At 51.7% G+C, this 23,344-nt stretch overlaps 8 protein-coding genes across 8 annotated transcripts; 5 read left to right on the top strand and 3 right to left on the bottom strand.

Annotated features, from left to right (window-relative positions):
• Positions 1–221: 221 nt before the first annotated feature.
• On the bottom strand, positions 222–1,577 carry J4E88_002958 (uncharacterized protein; the record flags this gene model as incomplete). Its single annotated transcript, XM_049396614.1, has 1 exon — positions 222–1,577. The coding sequence occupies one exon, from the start codon at positions 1,575–1,577 to the stop codon at positions 222–224; it is 1,356 nt and encodes a 451-aa protein (XP_049257962.1).
• Positions 1,578–2,130: 553 nt separating this feature from the next.
• On the top strand, positions 2,131–2,796 carry J4E88_002957 (uncharacterized protein; the record flags this gene model as incomplete). Its single annotated transcript, XM_049396613.1, has 1 exon — positions 2,131–2,796. One exon carries the CDS (start codon positions 2,131–2,133, stop codon positions 2,794–2,796), a length of 666 nt encoding a protein of 221 aa, XP_049257961.1.
• A 632-nt stretch (positions 2,797–3,428) lies between these two features.
• J4E88_002956 (uncharacterized protein) lies at positions 3,429–4,556 on the bottom strand (the record flags this gene model as incomplete). Its single annotated transcript, XM_049396612.1, has 1 exon — positions 3,429–4,556. One exon carries the CDS (start codon positions 4,554–4,556, stop codon positions 3,429–3,431), a length of 1,128 nt encoding a protein of 375 aa, XP_049257960.1.
• A 1,338-nt stretch (positions 4,557–5,894) lies between these two features.
• On the top strand, positions 5,895–7,580 carry J4E88_002955 (uncharacterized protein; the record flags this gene model as incomplete). Its single annotated transcript, XM_049396611.1, has 3 exons — positions 5,895–6,226; positions 6,275–7,088; positions 7,149–7,580. The coding sequence occupies 3 exons, from the start codon at positions 5,895–5,897 to the stop codon at positions 7,578–7,580; spliced, it is 1,578 nt and encodes a 525-aa protein (XP_049257959.1).
• A 2,723-nt stretch (positions 7,581–10,303) lies between these two features.
• J4E88_002954 (uncharacterized protein) lies at positions 10,304–11,208 on the bottom strand (the record flags this gene model as incomplete). The annotated part of the gene is made up of 2 exons (XM_049396610.1): positions 10,304–10,532; positions 10,583–11,208. The coding sequence occupies 2 exons, from the start codon at positions 11,206–11,208 to the stop codon at positions 10,304–10,306; spliced, it is 855 nt and encodes a 284-aa protein (XP_049257958.1).
• Positions 11,209–14,099: 2,891 nt separating this feature from the next.
• Positions 14,100–15,867, top strand: J4E88_002953 (uncharacterized protein; the record flags this gene model as incomplete). The annotated part of the gene is made up of 4 exons (XM_049396609.1): positions 14,100–14,205; positions 14,254–14,381; positions 14,436–15,095; positions 15,142–15,867. 4 exons carry the CDS (start codon positions 14,100–14,102, stop codon positions 15,865–15,867), a joined length of 1,620 nt encoding a protein of 539 aa, XP_049257957.1.
• A 1,240-nt stretch (positions 15,868–17,107) lies between these two features.
• J4E88_002952 (uncharacterized protein) lies at positions 17,108–18,826 on the top strand (the record flags this gene model as incomplete). The annotated part of the gene is made up of 3 exons (XM_049396608.1): positions 17,108–17,551; positions 17,604–17,706; positions 17,763–18,826. 3 exons carry the CDS (start codon positions 17,108–17,110, stop codon positions 18,824–18,826), a joined length of 1,611 nt encoding a protein of 536 aa, XP_049257956.1.
• A 1,845-nt stretch (positions 18,827–20,671) lies between these two features.
• Positions 20,672–22,063, top strand: J4E88_002951 (uncharacterized protein; the record flags this gene model as incomplete). Its single annotated transcript, XM_049396607.1, has 1 exon — positions 20,672–22,063. One exon carries the CDS (start codon positions 20,672–20,674, stop codon positions 22,061–22,063), a length of 1,392 nt encoding a protein of 463 aa, XP_049257955.1.
• Between the last annotated feature and the right edge of the window lie 1,281 nt (positions 22,064–23,344).

Genomic DNA, 23,344 nt, shown 5'->3' with positions numbered 1-23,344 from the left:
CGCCCATGCACATATTGCCCCTTATTAAATGATAGCAGATGAGTCATCAACATCAGCGAGCAAAAGGTTGAATAATCCAAAGTTGGTCTTTGCGCCGACTACGTGCCATTGCCAATATACCTAGCCCTACCGATACATACGATGCGTTATCTAAGACTTCATTGCAGGGGATCAATCCTCCGAGAAGACGCATCGCAACACCTCTCAACACTTATCTAAAGCTACCTGATCCAGCCACTTGGGCCACCCCACTGGCCCTTCACGTGATATCGATCATAAACCCAAGGAAAGAAGTCTTTCTTCAGATGATAGAATGCGCGTCTCGGGACAGCCTGGTCAACACCAAACCATGTATTGAACGTCTCTTTCGGCATACCACCGTATTTGAACTCCGCAAGAAGCACCTTCTTGTCACCGGTCAGAAGCGGACATGAAGTATAACCATCGTATTCGGACTCTGGCTCCTTGCCATCCATAGTACGCAACAGATTTTGTGTGAGAATGGGCGCTTGGGATGTGATTGCAGCCACCGTTTTCGATGTAGGCAGACTGGCCGCATCGCCGAGCGACCACACGTTCTTGAACTTCTTGTGCCGGAGAGAGTGCTGATCCACGTCCACGAATCCCGCGTCGTTGCCCAATCCGCTCTCTTTCACAAAAGCGTGCGGTATATTCCGGGGCGCAACATGAAGGAAGTCAAAATGTCGTTGTACGGGCTGTTCGCCGTTCGGTCGTTCAAATGTCGCAGTATTCTCATTAATCTCGATAAGGTTATGTTCGAAGAGGCCTGTGACTCCTCTCTCTTCTCGCATATCGTTCAGTTTGACGCTGTACTTCGGTACGCCAAACATGGTGGGCAGACCAGTCGCGAAACTCATCTTGATGGTGCTTTTCTCGGGATCGTTGCTGTAGAGGCCTGCTCGTCTCCAGTGATCCATTGCGAGCCACATGATCTTTTGAGGTGCACCTGCGCATTTCACTACACCGGAAGGCTGGGTGAAGATGGCCGAGCCCTTCTTGAGACGCTGAATGTTTCGAAACACTTTGTCGCAGTGATCGTAGCTGTATATGGATGCTACGACGCTATCAGAATTCTCCATAGCTTCGCGAAGGCCTTTGACGCTGTTGTAATCGACTTTGATGCCTGGTGCGATGACGAGGTGGTCGTATTGAAGTTTGTCACCCCCTCCCAAGGACAAGTGGTTGTCTTGCGGGTTAATGGCCGCGACATTGCTGTTGTAGAACGTGATTTCAGACGCGACGAGCTCGCTCATCGGCCTTTTGAACTGTTCTTTATGGCTCAAGCCGCCGCCCACCAATGTCCAGCCCGGTTGGTAATGATGCCAAGTGCTCGGATCGACAACCGCAATATCGTCCTTTTTGAAGCGTCCTTTTCGTAACAGTTGATGACTGACTGCGACACCAGCTGAACCGTTTCCAATGACAACGACCTTGTGATGTTTTGATATACTGGTCGCAGGTGAAACAGTCGCGAGGCCTCGAACAGCTGGTAGACTTTGTGTGGTGAGCGCAGTTCGGAGCGACGTCGAAGTGAAGCGATGGCACGATGTATACATTCCGGCCAAGTAGACTGCTATTTCTTAGCTGCTGATGGTCGTGTGGACGTATCGGTTAACGGTAAGTCGAAGAGGCAATATGAACGGTCCTTGTTTTCGCTCGAGTAACTGTAGGTCTGTTGTAATGTGATTCCTTGCGATTTTGCGGTTTGTGGATGGTGGACGAAACGACTCTTCAAGAGCTTCGAAAATACTAAGGGAGTAGATTATTCATCCCAAAGGCCATTGTCATGTCGGCGATCAAAAGCGTTTCGTTTCGGGGATCAAGAACGAGTCATGTCGGGGTCGTCGTGGGATAGACGCCGAACCCTGCATGGAGGTGGCACCACCTGGGCACAGTCAGCTTCCCGAGATTGATAAATACTTAAAACGAAGCGGAGGAGGTATTGAACAAGTGGCCGCTGATACACGGATAATGTTGACTATCCCATCCTAGGACATGAAGAATTTACGCTCATCTGGACGCATCCAGGCGCTTTGGCGATTGCCTAACTCGTCTCACCACACCCCCGAGGTCCGCATTTCGAGGCAACAGCAACGACCGATAGCTCAAATGACTACTACGATACCTCAATGCATCGCACGAGGAACAGTCAGCTTGCCACATCCACCGAACTATGCGAGCTGGGCAGGCCGCACCGTCACCAACCTGACCAATCCGACTTTACAGATCCCGCGGAAAGCCCAAAACGGGTCAAGTTACAGCACTCACAGCATAAGGTCCCACGAGCCCGCAATCCACAGCTTGTTTGAAGACAAGACAGGGACATGGCAATACGTGGTAGCAGACGCGTCGTCTAAGAAAGCCGTCATTGTCGATCCTGTGCTCGACTATGACGCGCCTACCCAGACAATCAGTACCCGGACAGCTGATGATCTATTGGCCACGGTCTTGGAAGAAGGGTACTACATCGAGAGGATACTGGAAACGCACGCTCATGCCGATCACCTGACAGCAGCTTCTTACCTCCAGCAACGTCTCTCATCGCAGCAGGGATTCAAGCCGCCCATTTGCATCGGGAAACGAATTCGCGAGGTCCAGAAACGATTTGCTGTGAGGTATGGTATTCCAGCTGTTGAGTACGAAAACGCGTTCGATCATCTTTTCGAAGATGATGAGATCTTCGAGGTTGGGAGTTTGAGGGCGAAGGTCCTTCATCTTCCCGGTCATACGCCTGATCATATCGGTTACCAGGTTGGCAGTAAGTGCTCGCTGTAGCGATCTGACTTTGTACTCAATACTAACACTACCAAGCCAATGTGTTTTGCGGAGATTCGATATTTCACGCTGACACAGGCACGGCACGCTGTGACTTTCCAGGCGGTAGTGCAAAGAGCTTGTATGCTTCGGCACAAAAGCTACTGGAACTACCGGGTGAAACCAAGATTTGGACTGGGCATGACTATCCAGCGTGTCCTCAACGATGCGAGGCCGTGCCTTGGATGACTGTACGGGATCATAAGGAGAAGAATAGGCACCTTGCGAACCATGCGGAGGACGATTTCCTTATCCTGCGAGAAGAACGTGATGCGAGTCTCAACGCGCCAAAACTGCTGCATCCGTCCTTGCAGATAAACATACGCGCTGGTAGACTCCCATTACCGACACCAAGTGGTGAGCTTTTAATGCATCTTCCCATCAAGATGAAGGAAGGGTCATGGGAGACGGGGACGGAGCGGCGATGAGCACCTCTAGGCAGGCCTAAGCACTTTGACGGCGGGGATGATGCTAGACAGTAGGTACACGGTACAACGATCTTTTCCAATGGTTCGCGAAGACGAAGCGATTGATGTATCCTTGCACTTTCGACCGAATGGTTGAAGTAGACTTTAAAGGCCAAACCGAGCTCATCATATGCCTAACGAGTTGTTATCAAGGCCCACAAGTCCGTACAAATCCTGGAGATCGAAGTCGGGGAAAGCATCGTTATCGATTGATGTGGCTGGAGGAGCCACTATGCTGGACGGTGAATCGACGGAGGAACTACGGAATACCGCGGATGCTACCCTTTTCAGGGTGCGTAACACAATTCCAGCAGCCGACCATTGGCGGCTCATAGACTTGAGTACCCCGAGTAACAGCTTCACTCGGTCAGCGTGCTGGTCCAAGCAACGCCGAGGGCTTTTGTCGTGCATCGCGCCAATGGAAAGCTGAACGACAGCAGCGAGAGCCAGTGGATACACAAACAATGGTGTGTGCTTTTGAGTTGGAGTGCGCAGCGCCGCTAGCATAGCTATGGTCTTGGAGGCTTCGATGGCTTTGACGGAGTGGATATGTTGCCGATTGCAGGGACAAAGGAGCTTGGTACAATTGGCTCCAAGTACGTCTTGTGTTAATAGGTCAGACGATATCAGATCGCCTCTGGGGTAATGCACGAGAATAGTGCTCCATTGGATGATAGTGTGCGCTTGGAACATGAGTTCGTCCAGATCACCGAAGGTGTTTGAGATCTCCGCTTCGCTTTTGGAGCGTGGTAAGTGGTATAGGAATGCAGCGAGCGCGTTGTCAACGGCCTGCACCAGATCTCGATCCACCCCGTGCTTTCCAGTGATAGTCAAGACTCGTCCGAGAAGACGTACGGCTTCTATGCGGTAGCAGAAGGAAGAAAATACCTTTTCCTCTTCGGCAAAGACGTTGCCGTGAAATTCGGCCATAGTTGCTGGCATAAAGCACATTCCGGCTTCGTAAGTAAAGTCGTCGCATGGTAAAAGAACATCAGCATTTACTGTGTTGGTTTTGAATGTCGATTTTCGCTGCAATGCCGCGATGCAGCCGTCGATCACGTACAATTCGTACCAGGTTCTCCGCATGCTTTCTTCCAGCACAGTCAGATCACCAGCATGCGTCGAAGCAAAGCTCCGCTGGTGCATGCCGAGTCGTAAAGCTAGTTCGATCGTGGAATCAAGCATCTTCTGCCCCTGATCCGTAGCGTTTTCCGCGAACAGGGCGATACTGTTCAGGAGTCCTGCTTGTACCATCTCGGCTGTGTTTCCTTCGCTTTGAGCAAACTCTCGTGCCACGTTCTCGCGCAATTCGTCGAGCGAGACAGCATGTGAGTAGCGACCACCGATGAGATGAACTACCGCTTTCAAATAACGAGGGTATCCTTGTTGCCAATACATGTCCCTTGGGAGAAGGATTGGGTGACTCGCGTGGAAGTTCAGATAATAAAGATTCACCAGTTGCTCATCGTCAGCCCACTCGGCATTCTGATCTGGCGGAGTGGCTGATATTCGACGCTGCAGTAGGGCCGAGTTTGGTGGAACGGCTGCATCGTCGAGAGGAAGCCATTGCGCTGCAGAGGACGTACAGGACAGCGCTTGTGCAACAGCGGGTTGCGCGACCGGGCCAGAAGAAACGGGTGGGGTGTGAGACAGTGTCGGCTGCTCATCAGTATCTGCGCGCGTTATACCACGTCGGCGACCTCGTCCAGAACGCTTGTAGGTGCATGCAAAACCACGAGTCTGGCAGCGCCCGCATATAGGTTGGGTTCCGTCGCACTTGAGGTGGGTACGCCGACACTCTAGGCATGCGAGTGAGGCAGGTCGAGCATGATGACGCGATTCAGAAGAAGGCATCCAATTCGACGGCAATGTGTTGTGGATTGAGAAGGTTTCCAGGTGCTGCGTGAAAGCGACGCGATTGAAGATGCCGAAGACCCTGGCGACATTTGGACCCCGAAGACGCTAAGAACGCGTCATGAGCTAGCCTTTCTTGGCTGGCGCAGGGGCACCTGCCTTCTAATCATCTCTCCAGAGCTCAGACACGCTCTCACACAGCACAGATAGCCTCGACTGTTATCGCGACTTTCGAAACATAGTCTCGCTGCAGGTCTTTGCGTTTCTGACCGATGAGTATGAGCGTCTAGATCTCCACATGTGCGACACGGTCGCAGATAGCCAGATAACAGCATATTGCCTACCAATGATCTCTCCAACGGCAGATTGCCTGCATCATAAGGCCTACTTACAGCTACCTGTCAGCACAACCGGCATCATCCATATGCTTTCGGTAGTGCGATATCCACCGTAAGACAAAATTTATCGCTACTTACTGTACGCCCAGCCGTCTGCCAATGACAAGCGCTGGATCGCAAGCTGCTTAATCAATACTGCAGCATCGGTACGCGAAATCGACTTTACAGCGAAGCGCAAGTATTGAGTTCATTGACCTACCACATACATATGCAGGGCGTAAGTCGACTAGGATACAACCGCATCACCTCTCAGGCATAAGAACACCTTTGTCTACGTACGAGATGGGGACTTGCCACTTCCCTCTGCGTCTCAATCCCGCACAGATCCTCCAGCGTAATCATGTCGAGCAAATTTGCAGAAGCACACATCGGAGAACCTCAAGAGATATTCAACGATCATAGCCTGGATCACAACGTGGCCGAGAAAGATGCGAACACAGCGGACGCCCATGACATGCATCGCATGGGAAAGACGCAGGAAACCCGGCGAAACTTCCGTTCTATCACCATTCTAGGATTCTGCATAGTTCTTCTTTCGACTTGGGAGACTATACTTGCGACATCCGTCTTTGCCCTTGCCAATGGCGGAACAGCAGGGCTTATCTGGGGATACTTCATCGTCATGATTGGGTTCGGCTTCGTTGTTGCTTCACTGGCTGAAATGGCATCAATGTCGGTACAGCTTAATGACCTCCAATGATAGTTACTCACTTTTAGCAGGGCACCAACGGCTGGCGCACAGTACCACTGGGTATCAGAGTTCGCACCACCAAGCTGCCAGAAGTTTCTCAGCTATCTGGTAGGTTGGCTCGGGGTTCTGGGCTGGCAGACCGGTGTAGCAACCGTTTCGTATCTTTCCGGCAAACAGATCCAGGGCCTCATCATCTTGAACAATACATCATACATTCCGAAGGCGTGGCACGGAACGCTCCTCATCTGGGCTGTCCTGGCCATATGCTTGGGATTCAACACATACCTCTCTCGCCATCTACCATTAATAGAAGGAGGCGTCGTCATACTGCACGTTGCTGGATTCTTCGCTGTCGTAATTCCACTCTGGGTCATGAGCGATAGAAGCCACTCTTCCAGCGATGTCTTCACGGTCTTCGAGGACAATATGATGTGGGGAAATATTCCGCTCGCGGTCATTCTTGGCCTTACGAGCGCTACCAGCTCCTTCGTTGGCGTTGAAGCGGGAGCACACATGGCGGAGGAGGTACGCGATGCTGCCCATGTGATTCCGCGCGCTATGATGTGGACGTGGCTCGGGAACGGGTTGCTCGGTTGGATCATGGCAATCACCTTCTGCTTCTGCGTCACCGATACGGTCTCTGTACTTACGACACCGCTTGGCACGCCTTTCATTCAAGTTTTCGTCGACACGACCAAGTCCGTAGGCGGCGCGACTGCGCTGACGGTTTTGATGTTGGTCGTGGCGATTTTCGCTTGCGTTGCTATCATGGCAACAAGTTCACGCCAGGTATTTGCCTTCGCTCGTGATAATGGCGTCCCATTTGCGCATGTCTTCAGCAAGGTTCGTCAAAAGCCTACTTCGCCATGGCTACTACTTCAATCGAGAACTGACAGCGAGTAGGTATCAACGAAGCGCCAAGTACCGATCAACTCGACCTACATAACGGTGGTTTTTGTCGTAATCCTCTCGTGTATCAACCTTGGCTCCACTGTCGCATTCATGCAGGTTATCTCCCTTGGTGTCGCTTCGATGCTAACCTCGTACCTGATCACGATCTCGTGCGTTATCCTGAAGCGCATAAGAGGCGAACCGCTTCTGCCGTCCAAGTTCGACCTGGGTAGACTTGGATTGCCGATCAACATCATCGCTGTACTTTTCCTGCTGTTTGCTTGGGTCTTCTGCTTCTTCCCTGTTGGGCCTCGACCAACAGTAACAGATATGAACTGGGCGGTCCTGGGATATGGAATCGTCGTTCTCTTTGCTATACTGTACTACATTCTTCGTGGCAGACACGCGTACGTTGGTCCGGTCAAATATGTTCGGATGACATAAGCGAAGTTCGTTCTTGCCCCGAAGACATACACCCAAGCTTATAGTCTCAGCATGGTTATCGCATATCTGTTGTGGGAAGCTCTGCAAGGGCGTATATGTGGTGCGTGTACCCATCGACACGGCTTCGGCGTGACACAAATCCGGGCATCACTACTAAAAGTCTACTATACGAGAAGCTCATACATGAACGCTGTATCTTATCTTGTCGAAGTGTATACTGCATCGATGATGAATCGCCAGCACCACGACATGCCATCAACTATCTACGTATCACTGCCAGCCCCAACCTCATCGATGTCATCTCACAACGCGCCCTGTATCCTGACAACACCATCATTGTACTAATTGAAAAAGCTCAAGCGCAGTCCTGGAGCAGATCCTTCAAGGCGCGAAGTGACTATTGCATTCGGCGGACCACAGGGTAAAGGTCACGCAGGACAGCAAACACACGATAAACATCTTCACAGTTCGCTGGATCGAACGTCACAGTAGTGAGTATCTCGTTAATAGCTGTAGATCAATTCTCTAAATGCTTGCATCTTCACCAGGTATGTTATTACCCTTTCTCACCTTCGCTCTCATAAGCGTATCGGTTGTCTGTGCAGCGCCGGTCCGCCCTTCTCTGTCCATCACGGAGCCGTCAAAAGTTACGGTAATGGCCGCAACCATAAACGCAGGTGCACCATCCGCACCAAGTGGCAATAAAGACCTTCATGCGCGCCAGTGGGAGTGGACACCCTCAGCGCCAGCATGGACCGAACCCGTATGGACCGAACCCACATGGACACAACCTGCGTGGTCCGATCCAGCCACTACGCCCGTACCAACGGCACCAGCATGGACGCCTTCTCCATCATATCCGTACGTCGAAGCTACCGTGCCTGCATCCACACCGACGTACTCATATGATGAAACCCATCGCCCCGACCCCAACGACGCTAAGACAAACGGCATCATTGCCGGGTGCGTCATTGGCGCTCTGATTGGCATATCTATTCTCATATGGATTGTTACCACTGTGAGGCAGTGCTTCCACAGGCGTACCCATCCAGCATCCGAGAAGGAAAAAATCGATGTCGAAGCCGACGCCGATGTCCAACGTGATTTGGAGGCGCTGACACCTAGTAAGCCCCGCACAGTAATGGCCTGCGATAATGCGCGGAGTAATGACAGTTTTATATCGACACCGACTCAAGGTTGTGACATCGTCGATGCGCCGCGTCTAGCTGAACCGCCCGGTGGGTCAACTTATGGACCGCGCCGTCCTTCTCCGGTTTATCAAAACAATATTCCTCCCCAGGATACGCATTGGCCAGTTGGGGAGATGGAGCAAAACTTCACGTCGACGCGCAGGGTCTGGTATCGGGAAGTTTAGTAGTTGAGAGTTAGAAGTAATGAATAACCCATTGAGTGCACTCATGCATGATACCGATGGTGTGGTGTAACAAAGCGCAATGGATGATTAGGAACTCTTTTTAGCACTCTTGACGCTTGTTTATAGATCGCAACTTGGAACTGTTGATCTAACACTGGCCCGACCGCACCGTATGAAAACTCCTTGGATTACGAAGGCTTTGATTATTGGCCTCAATCTTACCATCGTCGCAGTCGAGTCCTTGCGGCCCTAGCTCTAGATCGCCTTTTAGACCAGTCAACAAGTATAGCTACCAAAGTCGGGAAAATCAAGATGTTGAGCAAAGTGATGACCACCACCAGAATATTCCCCACTAACATTATAGGGTCTCGACTAAACTGCTTATCGCCAGCCGAGCGCCAGAAAAGCGACATTACAAGTCCGAAGTGCCAGGTAAGGACAGCGTTCCGTATTACCAACAAGATAATATGGAAATCTTGGACACTTCCATCACCATACCAGTCAGGGTTCTGCATGATGCGATGAATCTCCTCGCGGATAGACAAGCATGGTAAGTCAAGTATGTAACGTTCGAAGACGTGGAACCATACCGAGCCAACACGCGAACCGACCAGAGTGCGAATCATGGAGCTCTCATGGGCAGGGCGATGCGGAAGACGATGATTCCAGTATGGACATCTGTCGGGCTGTCGTTTCAACCACTCGTACAAGCACTTGTCCCCCACGATGTGGCCACAGGGAGTGATCTGGAGGGGCGAGCAGTCGTCGAGGGAGAAGGGCTCGCGGCAGATGTAGCATACATCGTCTTCTTCAACGGAAGCTGTTTTGTATTTGTAAGCGGGTACCAATGGGACGGCTATGAGTGGCTGAAGGAAGTGCGGCATGGTTTGTAGAGGGGATGTGTGGTGACTGAGGGATGTAGTGATTGTTTCTGCGAGAAGGCGGTCGTAATGCGAGTTATGGTAGAGGCGAAATGTTGATGGAAAGAGTCTTGACTATCTTCGACTGCAATCCGTATCTTCCGGTGAAATGACTGAGCATCAACCTGTGCAAGCACACACAGCTGGAGTACTGTGAACAAATCTGTCAGTGAATGGTATCGGGAGAACTTAGTCTGCGACCAGATCAAGGGACAGCGTGGAATTTAAAGAGAAAGACACGACTGAGCGTGTATGTTATTCAATTGATGAGAATCAATGTGGCTCGTTCATGACTCGTATCCAGGGTATAAGCCTCCCACGCCCAACGATCAAACGCCCAGTATGCCCAAATCACGATGTGTACTGACATCAGCCGATAAAAAAACCCATAACCTTCGCCGTCATTATCCCAATATTTTGTGATGATCTCATAGCTCAGGCTTCGCCTTATCCTCCTTGACGTCATCTTTCTCGACCACCACAAAGTCATCGTCGGTATCGGTGGTCTTCTGCTTCTTTGGAGACGGCTGTTGAGCATCATCGGTATCTTTAGGGTCGGCTGTCGGGGCGTCTGGAAGTTGCGATGCGAGTTCGGAGGGTTCGGTGGACTGTTCCTCTTGCGCCTTGGGGTCGGAGTCGACTGGTGGGAAGTAGTCACTAGGTAGTCATTAGTGTATGAAGTGAGACTGATGACAGCTGAGACTTACGGGATGTTCTTGAAGTACGCGTCCTCGTCTTTCTGGAGGAAATTGCAGAATATGACGCGCTCAAGCTTGTCCGCCTTGCCCTCTTCTTCGAGGAACTTGCGCACCGTCTCGAGCGCGACTGTGCTAGCCTCGCCGCTGGGGTAGCCGTAGACGCCAGTGCTCAAGGCTGAGAATGCGATGCTCTTGCAGCCGTTCTCGACTGCTAGCTCCAGGCTCGTACGGTAGCAGCCTGATAATAGTTCTGCTGAGCGCGAGCCCTCCTTCCAGTATATCGGCCCAACGGCGTGGATGACCTTCTTGCTAGGCAGTTCGTAGCCACCTGTGATCTTGGCACTGCCTGTCTGGCAACCGTCCAGCGTCTCGCACTCTTCTAACAAGCCGGGCCCGGCTGCGCGATGGATTGCGCCATCCACGCCTCCACCACCCAAAAGGGAAGTATTCGCGGCGTTGACGATGGCGTCGATGGCAAGGGTTGTGATGTCTTGTCGGATGACGCTGATCTTGTCGTTGAGGGTAGCCGACGCGTTATATGTAGACTGGCCCTTGTCGTCGCTTGGCACGATCTTCTTTAGCTTGTAGAGCAAGGTGAGGGTGGGGATCTCGTCGAGAGATAGTGTGTCGGCCATCTTGGGTGACGCGCTTCGTGATCGTGATGACAAAGGTCTTGCGAGGTAGTATGCGCTCGTCATGAGTGGTCGGAGCGGTCGTAATGCGCGTGTGGCAGATGTTATTAGCATCGAGGGAAGCGCCGTGGAGAGTACCTGGAGAGCTGGCGGGCGCGGCAGGAGCTTGGGCCTAGGCCCCTCCTGCACCTGGGCAGCTACCCCGCTTACTAACTAGCCTTTCCGCTTTAGTGTAAAACACGTGCAGCACTCACAATCCTGTCGGATTTGCCATCTTTCACCACGACCCTTGACTTCGAGGTTGCACCACAGCGCACTATGACCACGAATTTCTTCCTGATATAGCGGCCACGAAATCACACGTACAATTGATGGACATTTGGCCTAAGACAGTTCACACATCAATGCTGATTGCTAGGGATTGCTGCTGATATCTATCTCGTCGATGTTTTTCCCCGCACATCGTTTGTACGATAAGTTCCGCTTTGTCTCTAGACATGCGCCAATGCACGAGTGTGAACGATATTGCGAAGAGGTGATTACATATAGATCTAAAGTGAATGCTTCAATCCAGTCACAGAACAGCCAAGCCTCCGCACCACAATGTCCGTCAGGCCGCAAACATTCTTCCGAGACCTCTTGTGGAGACTGAATTACAGCATTCTAGCCGACGTCTCCGTCGCCCCAGACGATGTGTGCATCATCTGCAAAGAACCATACAACATTTCGATCCCACCCTCCGCCCAAGGCTGTCGCCCAATCCAGCTGCTTCCCTGCATGCACATTGTCGGCGACGCGTGTTTTTCGAAGTGGGCCAAACTACAGCCCGAGAGATGTATCTATTGGAACCACGAGCTTCAATTTGTTCAACGAGACCCCACAAAGCACAAGCTTTGTTGCATACGCTTGTTAGGCGCGATTGCAAACAGCGAGTGGTACATACGCAGGGAGCTTGAACTCCTTCATAACATGCGAGAGTCGCCATCGCTCAGTCCATGGGCTCGCTGCAACTTGGCCGTTCTCCTGTCTGCTTGTTACATACTGGAGTTGATGTACGCCGGCATTCACGTGCTTTGGGTCCACTTCTTGTTCAAGTTGGCCCTGTTGGCTTATCGATTGGTGGTGGCTGTCGGCAAGTCTCAGTTCTCATACGATCTACTTAGGCTAGATCTGTGGAATGTGAATTACTTGAACGGGGCTGCACTTCAGTCGCTGCTATACTGGATGATCGTTGATACAACAGCTTTCTTCCTTGTTCTTTTTGGCATAGTGTTTGTCAGTGAAAGTAAGAAGGCGTGGGATAGGAATTGATTGGTGTAGCTTGCACGGCCAGACTCCCGGGCACCGTCAGCAGAGATGTGGGTCGTACAGCAGTACTTGGCCTGGTCATGCTACTTGTTGTCCTATTACTCCTACAATCAGCATGGCATTGGATCGTACTGTAATACCGATTTATAGACTTCTTCTCGTAATCTCGAACGTTCCTGGTATCTGGAGTCTAGTGTTACGGTGTACCCATGCTTGAACACATGTTCTTACTAGAGCCACAAATGTTTTCTGGGACTTCCGTACTCCGCACAATTTGCATGGTGGAACCTGTGCTTAGGCATGGTTCTTAACACTGTAATTGTCAGTGGTTGAAAACATCTAGAACCCTGTACACCTGAACTCTGGTGGCGCGTAGGTTCACAACCACTGCCTTGGACGTCTCGCCCAAGCTTAATTCAATACTTCTCCATCCGCACTCTCGACATGCGCTAAAACTGGCACAAAGAACGTCAACATCCCTGAGAATGACAAGGTAGACGCGAACGCCGCACCATAATATTACCACTTCGTACACGATATCGCATCCTTCTCATTGGGATGACAAACATCGCCTTTGTGAGACGTCAGATACGTTGTCGGCCGCGGTCTTACCCTAGCGTAGTCCAAGTCAACATGCCAATACTCTTGTGAGGTGTAGAACATGATATAACCAGCCAAACACGTTGTGGCTGCTGACAGTAGCGAGCTAAGCGACTTGCCGCCGTGCCCAGGTGCGATGGACCGTCCCGCAATTTTATCGTATACGGCGGCTCCGTCATCTTGTGCATCTCAAGAGAGCCTGTGCCAGGGCTTGGTATCTTGGGGCGGAAATATTCATCCTGCCACGTGCCAGCGGAGCGCGAGCATGCCCAGGTATGGTCTGATGCTGTGCAGCTGTGATGCGGCATTCGGCTGTTGTCCGTGGAAACGGCCCCCCGGGGATGTTGCATACCGCGATTTCAAGATTCGATCTTAGACGCATGCCGCTTTCAGACAGTATACTCGTTTACTGCTCGTGTTGTTCCATGGTAGCTTGGTCGAGGTGAAGGTACTAGGTCACCAGATGTTTGGTCGAAAAAGGCATGGATGTCCGCCACGGGCATAGATTTTCACCCGACCCAGTTTACCCCGCACACGCTACCGGCGTCCACTGTTCTGTCAAGCTTCACCACCCATACCGTCGATAACGGTCGGCCGCCAAGTGCCTTATGTGCATCCTCCATGCAGCTCTCTGCCTATAAAATATCGCGACCCCAGATGCCAACCATAGGGTAAGGCTTGACCCTGTCGACTGCCAAGTGGACCCTTCCCCAGATTCGCTACGATGATCCGAGAGATAGCTTGGAACAGCAACTGTTGCGGTAAACATGGGACGATGCTAGTCCTCGTGCAGTTTCCCCGCGGGGTATGACTGTAGTGATGGCGAGGTAGCATCATGAAGGATGGCTCGGCAACGAAGGCCTGCAAAGCGAGGCAGCGGGCATAAGAGCACACACACCCTTCACTCAGAATGCTCATAATCAGGCTACAAACCATACTCTATCCATCAATCTTACGATCAATTTCACTAAATCTTAAACCAACATATGGGTTGCTTCAACACTCATGCATCTGGTACTCTGGACCCGCCAGAGGTCCGCAACTGGCGGATCCACCTCATCGCACTCATCGCCTCGATGTCTGCGCTAGCTAGTAAGTACGACTGAATCAGTCTGAGTGTAAAAGCTAATGTCGAAACAGTGGGTTACGATACAGCCGTTATTGGCGGGACTATGGCCCTCGAGTCCTTCATTCGTGACTTTGGCATGAACGACATCGCAAAGAGCAATCGCGACACAATACAAGGCAACATCGTTTCTACTTTCCAGGTAGGTCTCCAGAAGCGAGCTGTTGCCAAGTCGTCGCGGACTGACAATGCGTAGGCGGGATGCTTCTTCGGAGCGCTTATCGCTTTCCCCTTTGCGGAACGCATTGGTCGAAAAAAGACTATGATATTTGCGTCCGCAGTATTCCTGCTTGGCGGCACACTCATGACTGCCTCTCAAGGTAGTCTCAACATGATCTATGGTGGTCGTGCCGTAGCAGGTCTAGGCATTGGCGCCTCAAGTATGGTCGTGCCTGTTTACATCTCTGAAACAGCTCCACCTTCCATCCGTGGCAGGTTGGTCGGTATTTTCGAAATCGCTTCGCAAGGTGGAGGTATGCTGGGCTTCTGGATCAACTATGCTTGTGATCAGACCATTAGCGTCGAAGGCCAGACGCAATGGATCGTTCCCCTTGCGATCCAGCTCATCCCTGGTCTGCTCTTGCTTCTCGGTGTCGCATGGTGCCCTGAGTCACCTCGATACCTCGCAAAGAAGGACAACTTCGAAGGCGCAGAACGCATCTTGTGTAAGATTAGGTGCCTCGACGAGTCACATGCGTACATCCAGCACGAGATGAGCGAGATCCGCGCGCAAGTCGAACGGCGTAGCGCCAATCGACAGAGTAAGAAGCAACAGTTCATGAAGCTATTTCAGAAGGGTGTGCGTAACCGCATGGCCATTGGTCTTGCGCTCATGTTCCTGCAGTCCTTCACTGGTGTAAGTATATACCATCTGCACAGCGCGATAGAGGCTAATCTGTCAGGTCAACATCATCACTTACTATGCACCTCGCATCTTCGAAACACTTGGTATCTCTGGAACGTCGCTGAAGCTCTTCTCCACTGGGTTCTACGGTATCGCAAAGACACTCGGCATGTTTACCTTCACCTTCATCGTTGTCGAGAAGGTTGGTCGTCGCAAGGGCCTTATCTGGGGAGCTGCGCTCGGTTGCATACCCATGTGGTACATCGGCGGTTATGTCATGAAGGCTGATCCAGCTGGAGCTGCTCTGAGAGGCGATGTCACACGCAACGGCTGGGGCTACCTTGCTATGGTCTGCGTTTACATCAACGCCTTCATCATCTGCGCTACGTGGCAGGGGATCACGTGGACTTACGCTTCCGAGATCTTCCCACTCGACATCCGTATGCTGTGCGTTTCGCTCACGACTGCGGATACTTGGCTGGGTTCCTTCATCATTGCCCGCAGTACCCCATACATGATCTCAGATCTAGGTTATGGGGCTTACTTCTTCTTCGCCACTATCTTAGTCGCAATGGGTATCTGGAGTTTCTTCTTCGTACCCGAGACAAAAGGTATCAGTCTTGAAGAGATGGACGCCCTCTTCCTAAGGCCGATGCACCAAGCTGTTTGGGCGCAGCTTCGCGGCAAGCCGATTTTGACCGAGGAAGAAGTCGTTGCAAGGAATAAGGGTATGGAACATGAGAAGGATATTGGTGTTGAGACAATCGAAACAGTAAAGAGATGAGACGAATGAAGGCGACGAGGGGGCGCGATCGATGATGGCCGACAGCTCGGCGTCATTCCCTCTTGTCGCCAAAGAAGGCGGACGGACGCGCTTGGACCTTTTCCAACCCTGGAAGGTTCAGGCGGCATTCAATCAACAACTCCGTCTTCATACTCTTGCTATCATCTCAGCGCTTGTGACATGTGATGCACTAGTTTTCTGATACTGACCCCCATTGTTCATCTTCATCGATGCGCTGCTATACTTAGTACTAACTTAGAATGCACAGTCCTCCAGCTACCCAGGTAGGATCGTTGCTTAGGTAATGACAGCTTGGCACTGATCGCAATCCACTCACTGGGAAGCTGGCCTCCTGCAGTATCGCTCTGACGAGACAACCACACGGATTAGGACAGACCACGCACATGTTCTAACGATATACATCGGCCGTTACTTCACTGTTCGGCATGGACACTAGAGCTGCAAGCGTTCTCATCGTCTAAGGAAAGCACGACGAACTCCGGCGACAAACCCGACACTTCCGCATTGAATAGCGAGACTTCCCACGCGACGGTACGACTACCGAGAATCCTGTGAGACGGACGAGGTGCGGAGAAGTCATTGCATCTGGTGTCTGACAGCCACGGTCGCGTCAGTACCTCGATGACGGTGGATGCCTGCAAAGACTGCCGAGGTACCCGCGTGCGGCGATTGGCTGCACGTGCGGATGATCTACGGCGGAAGGGGAGCTTGCGCAGTGCCGAGGCATCGTCTAAAAGCTGATTGGTGGTCGGACCACAAGAGGAACTCACCGGAAGCGACTTGTAGACCGCATCCAGATCTGTTGCAGGGGAAATGGACTCTTGCATCTGGTCGCACGCGCTATTTGTCGATCATCTGGAGCCACGACTCCGGATGCTGGGGCATAGGCTGTCGTTCTCGCTTTCGCTTGAGTCGTGGGCCGTTCTTCCTTCCACGATCATAGGCTACATCATGCTTCCGAAGATGCTTAAACCCTGGAGTAGCCTCGACTACCGCTCAGGCTAAACAAAGACCGACGATGATCTGCATACAACACCGACACAATATACACTACCGACATCGTGCTGACAGACTAGCATCCAATTCAGATCGCCCTAGCGTGCTGTCATCTTGACTTATAACAGTTGTTCCCCAACATGGATGTAGAAGATCCGAGAATCTTGTGTGCTTTTCAACTCTACACTCTCAATTATCCCCTACCTTCACGATGGCGTTTCACATGGCTTCGTCCGTGAGCAAAGCGCTTTTACTATGCGCTTTCGCGTCAACAGTCCTGTCAGCGCCCGTTGAAAACGGGCCAACGGTCACGCTTGCCTCTGGTGTCATCATAGGAACCGCGACCAAGCCCTCGAACCAGCCATCATTGACAGCCTCAGCGAACGCCTACCTGGGAGTTCCTTTTGCTAAATCGCCTCCTCTTCGATTCGCGCCGCCCGAAGCAGCAGTGCCTTGGTCTAGCCCTCTACAGGCTCAGAACATTAAACCAGCATGTATTCAGCAGTTCTCGGGTACTGGCGATATCCGTGCCAGGACCATGGAGTACTTCAACAACCCTACCTCTTCACCGCCGGCGGAGAGTGAAGATTGTTTGTACCTCAATGTCTACACACCGCCAGGTGTGACACCTTCAAGCAAGAAGGCCGTCATGTTCTGGTTGTTTGGAGTATGCAGTCACTTTTATGTTGTGGAAATGGACAGTATGCTGACATGTGTAGGGTAACCTAGCTTTCGGAACTGGCGGACTGGGATTTTACGACGGAAGCTCTCTAGCAATCAACGAAGACGTCGTCGTAGTCACCATCAACTACCGCACAAACAGTGAGTGTCTCTGTCATCCAAGTCCAGAAGTTCTGTGACTAACTTCCTAAACTTAGTCTTTGGCTTCTCAAACTCGCCCGAAATACCCTTTGGCTCCCAAAATGCTGGCTTTTTGGACCAGCGATTCGCACTGCAATGGGTACAAGACAACATTGCACAATTTGGCGGCGATCCTTCTCGCGTGATGATCTTCGGCGAATCCGCTGGCGGCGAATCGGTCAAGCAGTTGCTGGCCAATCCACCCAGCCCACTTCCATTCTCGTCAGCTATCCTTGAGTCTCAGAATGCGGTCCTTCCCGGAAATGGCCTAGTCAACTACAAGCAGGTCTTGCTGCATTTCGGCTGCACAGACATTGCTTGCCTTCGCAACGTATCCGCCGAGGACATCAAAGCATACATCGAGCCGAACTCGCTCGCATTCCCACCTGTGAACAACGATGGCACATCTGTTCCCGATGTTAGACTCAGCATTTCCACCGGGAAGTTTGCCAACGTGCCAACGATGCTAGGGACGAATCTGAACGAAGCACGTGCCTTCCTGGCAGTAGCCGGTGTAATGGACGGTAAAACCGCCGTGAACAACTTCTTCAGCCAGTACAATATCACATCCCAAGCCGTTCGTGACTCCATAATTGCGGCATATGCTGCACAGGGTATCACAGATTTCTACGAACTAGCCGATAGGCTCGGCACAGATTTAGTCTTCACATGTACGACAGCCAGGCTAGCGAACTACCTCGCCATAGCTGGTCGCACAACCTATCGATACCAGTTCACGCCCGTATTTCCTTCGGTTGCCCTTTTCCCCAACCCAGGCGCCTACCACACTGCTGAGATCCCTGAGGTCTTTGGTACGTATCCGCTTTCAAGCGAATTCGGCACTGCGACGCAGCAGCAGATTCAACTCAGTGCCTTCATGCAGAAGACTTGGGCAAACTTTGCGAAGAACCCCGCTGGTGGCGTTGGATGGCCCAAAGTGGGTAGTGCGCTTGGCAAGGAGTTGGGTGTGTTGGGCAAAGACGGAAGCAGTGGCGTGACTATTCGGCCACTGCTTGAGGCAGACTATGCTTGCCCACTATACGCAGGCGTTGAAGATCTTCTGGGCTTGTCTTTCAAGTAAAGCATGGTGTTGCGCCCCGAAAACAGCTGTGTAGAATGCAATGAAGGGTTGTCCGTGCTTAACATGTTATGAACGTTTACGCTTGATAGACTAAGCTTACAACAAACAAGGTGATTACAACGCTTGCTAACACCCCTGCGAAGATGCTAAATCCAATCGTCCTTCTACGACTCAACCTCCCCGTAGCAAAGTCCTCCCTCAAGTCCTTTTTCACTAAAGGTATCGAGAGAAGAAACCCGATGCCAGCCAGCCAATAACCGACAGGGATGATGATTGCCAAACACAATTGTGTCACCCTCCTGTAGCTTTCACTCGTCGTCTCCTCATCCATCAACGATAGGCCGATGATCTGAGGCCCTGAAGAATAAATGAGAACTTGCACACTACCCCAGATAGCGAGACCGAATGTCTTATAGCGCGGAGGAAGAAGAAGCGCAATGAGCGCGAAGAGACAGCCCAGCCAGAGTTCCGCAGTGAGGTACGCGAGACTCATGACGCCGTAGAGAATCTTGATACCTCGGTCTTCCGAACCATTGGCAATATCGCGCGAGAAGATCATGAGGAGAACGAAAAGAGAGCTTATCATCCCTCCGATACCAGTCAGATAAACAGGCGTTAGTTTCGTACGTGGCCATAGTACCGAGGTCAAGATGCCGCCACTGAGCACCGCGACTGACCCGACGACACCGACGATGATGCCGTAACGTGAGAAAATTTCGGTATGCGAGGGATATGTATCGCCAAGATAGCTGGGCATGTAGTATCCGAAGACGTTGCCGCTCAATTGACGAAAGCCGGCGGAGAGAACGAGGAGCCAGAAGGAGTTCATTCGGAGGATGTAGGTGAAAGTAGCATGCAAATCAGACCTTGCTGCTTTCAACCTCGACATGCCTTGGATGTGCGGTGGTATATCGGCGAAATCCTCGTCTATACTGTTGCTGTGATGGCGCGCGTGCATTTGAACCAGGCTTTCTCTTCTCTTTGGTTCCCGTAGGACGAGTCTCAATAGCACCGCCACAACGCATCCCGTGATACCGATGGCTCGTAGAGCTATGCGCCAACTCGTGCCGGTTTCCGTGAACGCAGTAGCGATCTGGCCACTGATGGCTTCGCCGATGTATACTCCAACATAGAGTACACTCTCTCCGATGAACACGTTCCTCCATCCTACCAAGTCGCTGATGAGACTGATGGACAGTGCCTCCACACTTGCCTGTCCGATACCCATTCCAAGTCTTGCACAGAATAACTGTCCGAAGTTGTTTGCTAGGGATTGGAAGATGACGCATAAGCTCCACCATGCCGCTGTAACGCACAGAACCCATACGCGAGCAGATGTATAGTCCGACAAAAAAGCTATAGGTAGGGAGAGGATGGCGTAGACAATGCCTGTTGCGTAGCCCGAGAGAAGGCCATATTGGGTCGAGCTCAACGAGAGATCTGCTAACACAGAAGTCTGGAAGTATGATAGAATGAATTTGTCGTATTGCGCGAGGAAGTAGTTGACGAACAAAAGCGCAATGCAGAGGTATGCGTAGGCGTTGTGGAGAAGCGATTGTTTGGAAGTAGTTGCATGCGTGGTCGGTATCGCCTCGTCTTGGTAGGGTCGTTTCGTTCCTTCGTCATAGGGACGTTTGATATCCATCCTTAAGTAATCTCGTTTGCAGTGAGCTTTGAAGCCTCAGAAATTCCAGGATAAGCTGTGTCTAGACTCGTTGGATACCAAGCGGTGGCGTAAAGTCGATGACGTAGCGACCACCACACCCCCGCAGCCGAGATACCCGTTGCGGTATGAGGTTAGGCGTTACTGCGATCTGTAGTTCACAGGCAAATCCATTCTCCACGATGCCTAAGCCAGAACCGCAACTTCCCCTGGGCAGCTCTTCGACACTGCGCGGGTTTGCCGAAAGCTTCTCGTTCCACAACTCGCCAGAGGCATTCATCACATCGCGCATCATCGATTTCCAAAGACAGCACCCGGAGGCTGTAGAGAATAGAGCTATCGTTCGGGCAAAGGTGCTGAATCGCAATGTCGCAATTGTCTCCTCGCATGCGCAAATCCATCAAGTCCTGGCCCAAGATGCGTCAGGTTACGAAGCCAGTGGCGCATATGCTGAGCTGATGGCACCGTTCTTTCCATCACCGAACTTGTTACTGACGGATGGTGACGAACATGCATCTATGCGTCAAACATGGGAAGCGAGAATGGAGTCTCTCAAGAAAATGCTAGCTGCTGCAGTATCTGGGCGGGTCAATCAACATTTTTCGGAGCCGTCAACGTCAGCGATAGACATGTATGAGTCTCTGAAAAGGCTTTCATGGAAGATACTGCTCGGAACATTCCTGGGTCTCGACCGCGACAACAGTCTCTTCGATACGCTGGAGAGTTTGCAGGAAGACCTGCTTCGAGGCCAATTCTCGCTGTTCCCAGTGACAGTCAACACGGGTTTCTGGCACTCGCCTCGCAAGAAGGGTAAGGAGGCGAACAGGAAGCTGCAAGACAGAATTCTGCGTCACATGAAGGAAGATGTGAAAGCATGTCCATTTGCTGTTGCGGGCCAAGGCGAAACAGAGGATATGGCAAAGCACTCAGTCCTCTTTACCAGCAGCCTCGCGGTCAAAGCGCTAGCATCTCTTCTGACAGCCTTCTTGTCAAACCTATTCTTGTATCGGACGAAGGACGGTCGATCGCTGGCCGATACTTTGGCCGGTGAAACTGAACCAGGGAGGCTTTCGCTACGCTTACGCGCCATACTATTAGAGACTGAACGACTTAGCCCGCCGATTGTAGGCGTCATGAGACGATCAACAAGAGACAATATCATCTCGTCGCCGGGAGAGCAGGCTGACATCAGAATACCAAAGGGCTGGGACTGTTGGTTGTATTTCGTGGGCGGTGGCCGCGATCGATCGACTTACGGGTCGACTTGGGATGTGTTCGACCCAGATCGATATCTTGACAAGGGCCTGGCGCCCGGTGTAGCCTACGGAGCGGGTCCCAAGACCTGTTTGGGTCGCGATGCGATCCGCGAGATCGTGCTGGCTGTAGCAGAGACGTTTTTGCGCCTGGGAATCCAGATTGATGGGAAGATTAAACCGCGTGGAGTACGCGGTTGGCTGGGATGGGAGCCGAACGATTCGGTGATGCCTGAGGATTGGGCTCGAGACATGAAGCAGTTGCCGACTCAGAGACCGTCAGACTCAATTATGATATGTGTGTCGCGTAGCTCTCCATAGCAAGATTTCAATGTATTCGTCGCTTGACGTTCCTCTTCGCTATGTTGAAAGCCAGCATGGTCCACCAGATAGCGTTCAGCCCAACCAGCATAGCAGTTCCGATCTGACATCGTTTCCTGAGCATTGCATACGCTTGGCACGGACCAAGGCCATGATGCTGGCCGTATTTCGACAATATCCAGTAAACGACACCGAATCTTAAAGCAGCGAATGTTGCCAAGAAGGCCATATCTAAAACATTGTTTGATGCTCCTGTGCGCTGTCGGTTCCACCATCGCGCATGCATTAGTGGTGTACTGCCATTCATCAATAAGAACGCGGTGATCACCCACATCCCCTTTTCTCTGCCGGCTGCAATGTACGCTTGCAACACGAGTAACGCGGATGAGAGCAGCACGTGATGAACGAGAGTGATGGGTGAGTCTCGGGCCACAACGCGTAAGGCAGCGCGAACTGCTGACTGGTCCTTCTTGCGGCGTGCATGAATCATCGCATAAGTGTCGTACAGGAGGTAAGCGGTCTCCCATGCAGTCAGCGCGTTAGCCAACTTGTTGTGACCATTGATCGTAGGATTACGCGAATCGTCTAGGTGTGAGCTCTTTCCGTGAGCATCTTGAGGGGCTGATCTTTGTGACGAGAGTATCGGCCATGACGAATATCGCAGTAACAACAATGCAGTGATAGAAGATGTTGTGGCATGCGCTGCTGAAACGGCCTTATTGAACCTGATTGGATCTGTTGACATTCTCGAGGTTCGGTATTGCGAAATGTTGGTTTTCAGGGCGATAGGAGTGCCATGCAAACAGCGTATTGATGGGAGGCGATGAAATGGCTGCGGTGGCTTCTTGGGCGCTCCTCGGCTGACTGACACTCATGGTCCGTGCGGTGTGCACGTCATCGACCCTTCAACCCAGCCACCGAGTTGAGCCCGATCCGCAAACACCATCATCACTTTGTTCTCAGTTATAGCGAGTCTCAGGAATGTCTCGTACACTTTACATCCTATACAATGCCGACGCATCTATCATGGGCAAATTGAGGTACGGTTATCGAAAGATTTGCCATTCTTCAGAGGAGAATCCAGCTTGTGCCGCCTGTATGCTTCCCTCGGCGAATTAATCCGTCTGATAATGTGACAAAGTATGCTGATTCCCGCAGGTGATATTACACATGGCGGATTATCATTGAAAGAAACACCAGCTTGGGTAGAAGCGAAGAAAGCAATAGAGGCTGAGTCTGGATACCACATCGTGCAATGGCATAGAGATGAGCTGTCAGAAG

Source organism: Alternaria novae-zelandiae (assembly GCF_023758075.1).
Source record: "Alternaria novae-zelandiae strain BMP 2774 chromosome Unknown scaffold_4, whole genome shotgun sequence".
Taxonomy (NCBI): Eukaryota; Fungi; Ascomycota; class Dothideomycetes; order Pleosporales; family Pleosporaceae; genus Alternaria; species Alternaria novae-zelandiae.
The sequence above is the reverse complement of the archived record's forward strand: the minus strand, read 5'-3'. Positions and strand labels throughout refer to the sequence as shown.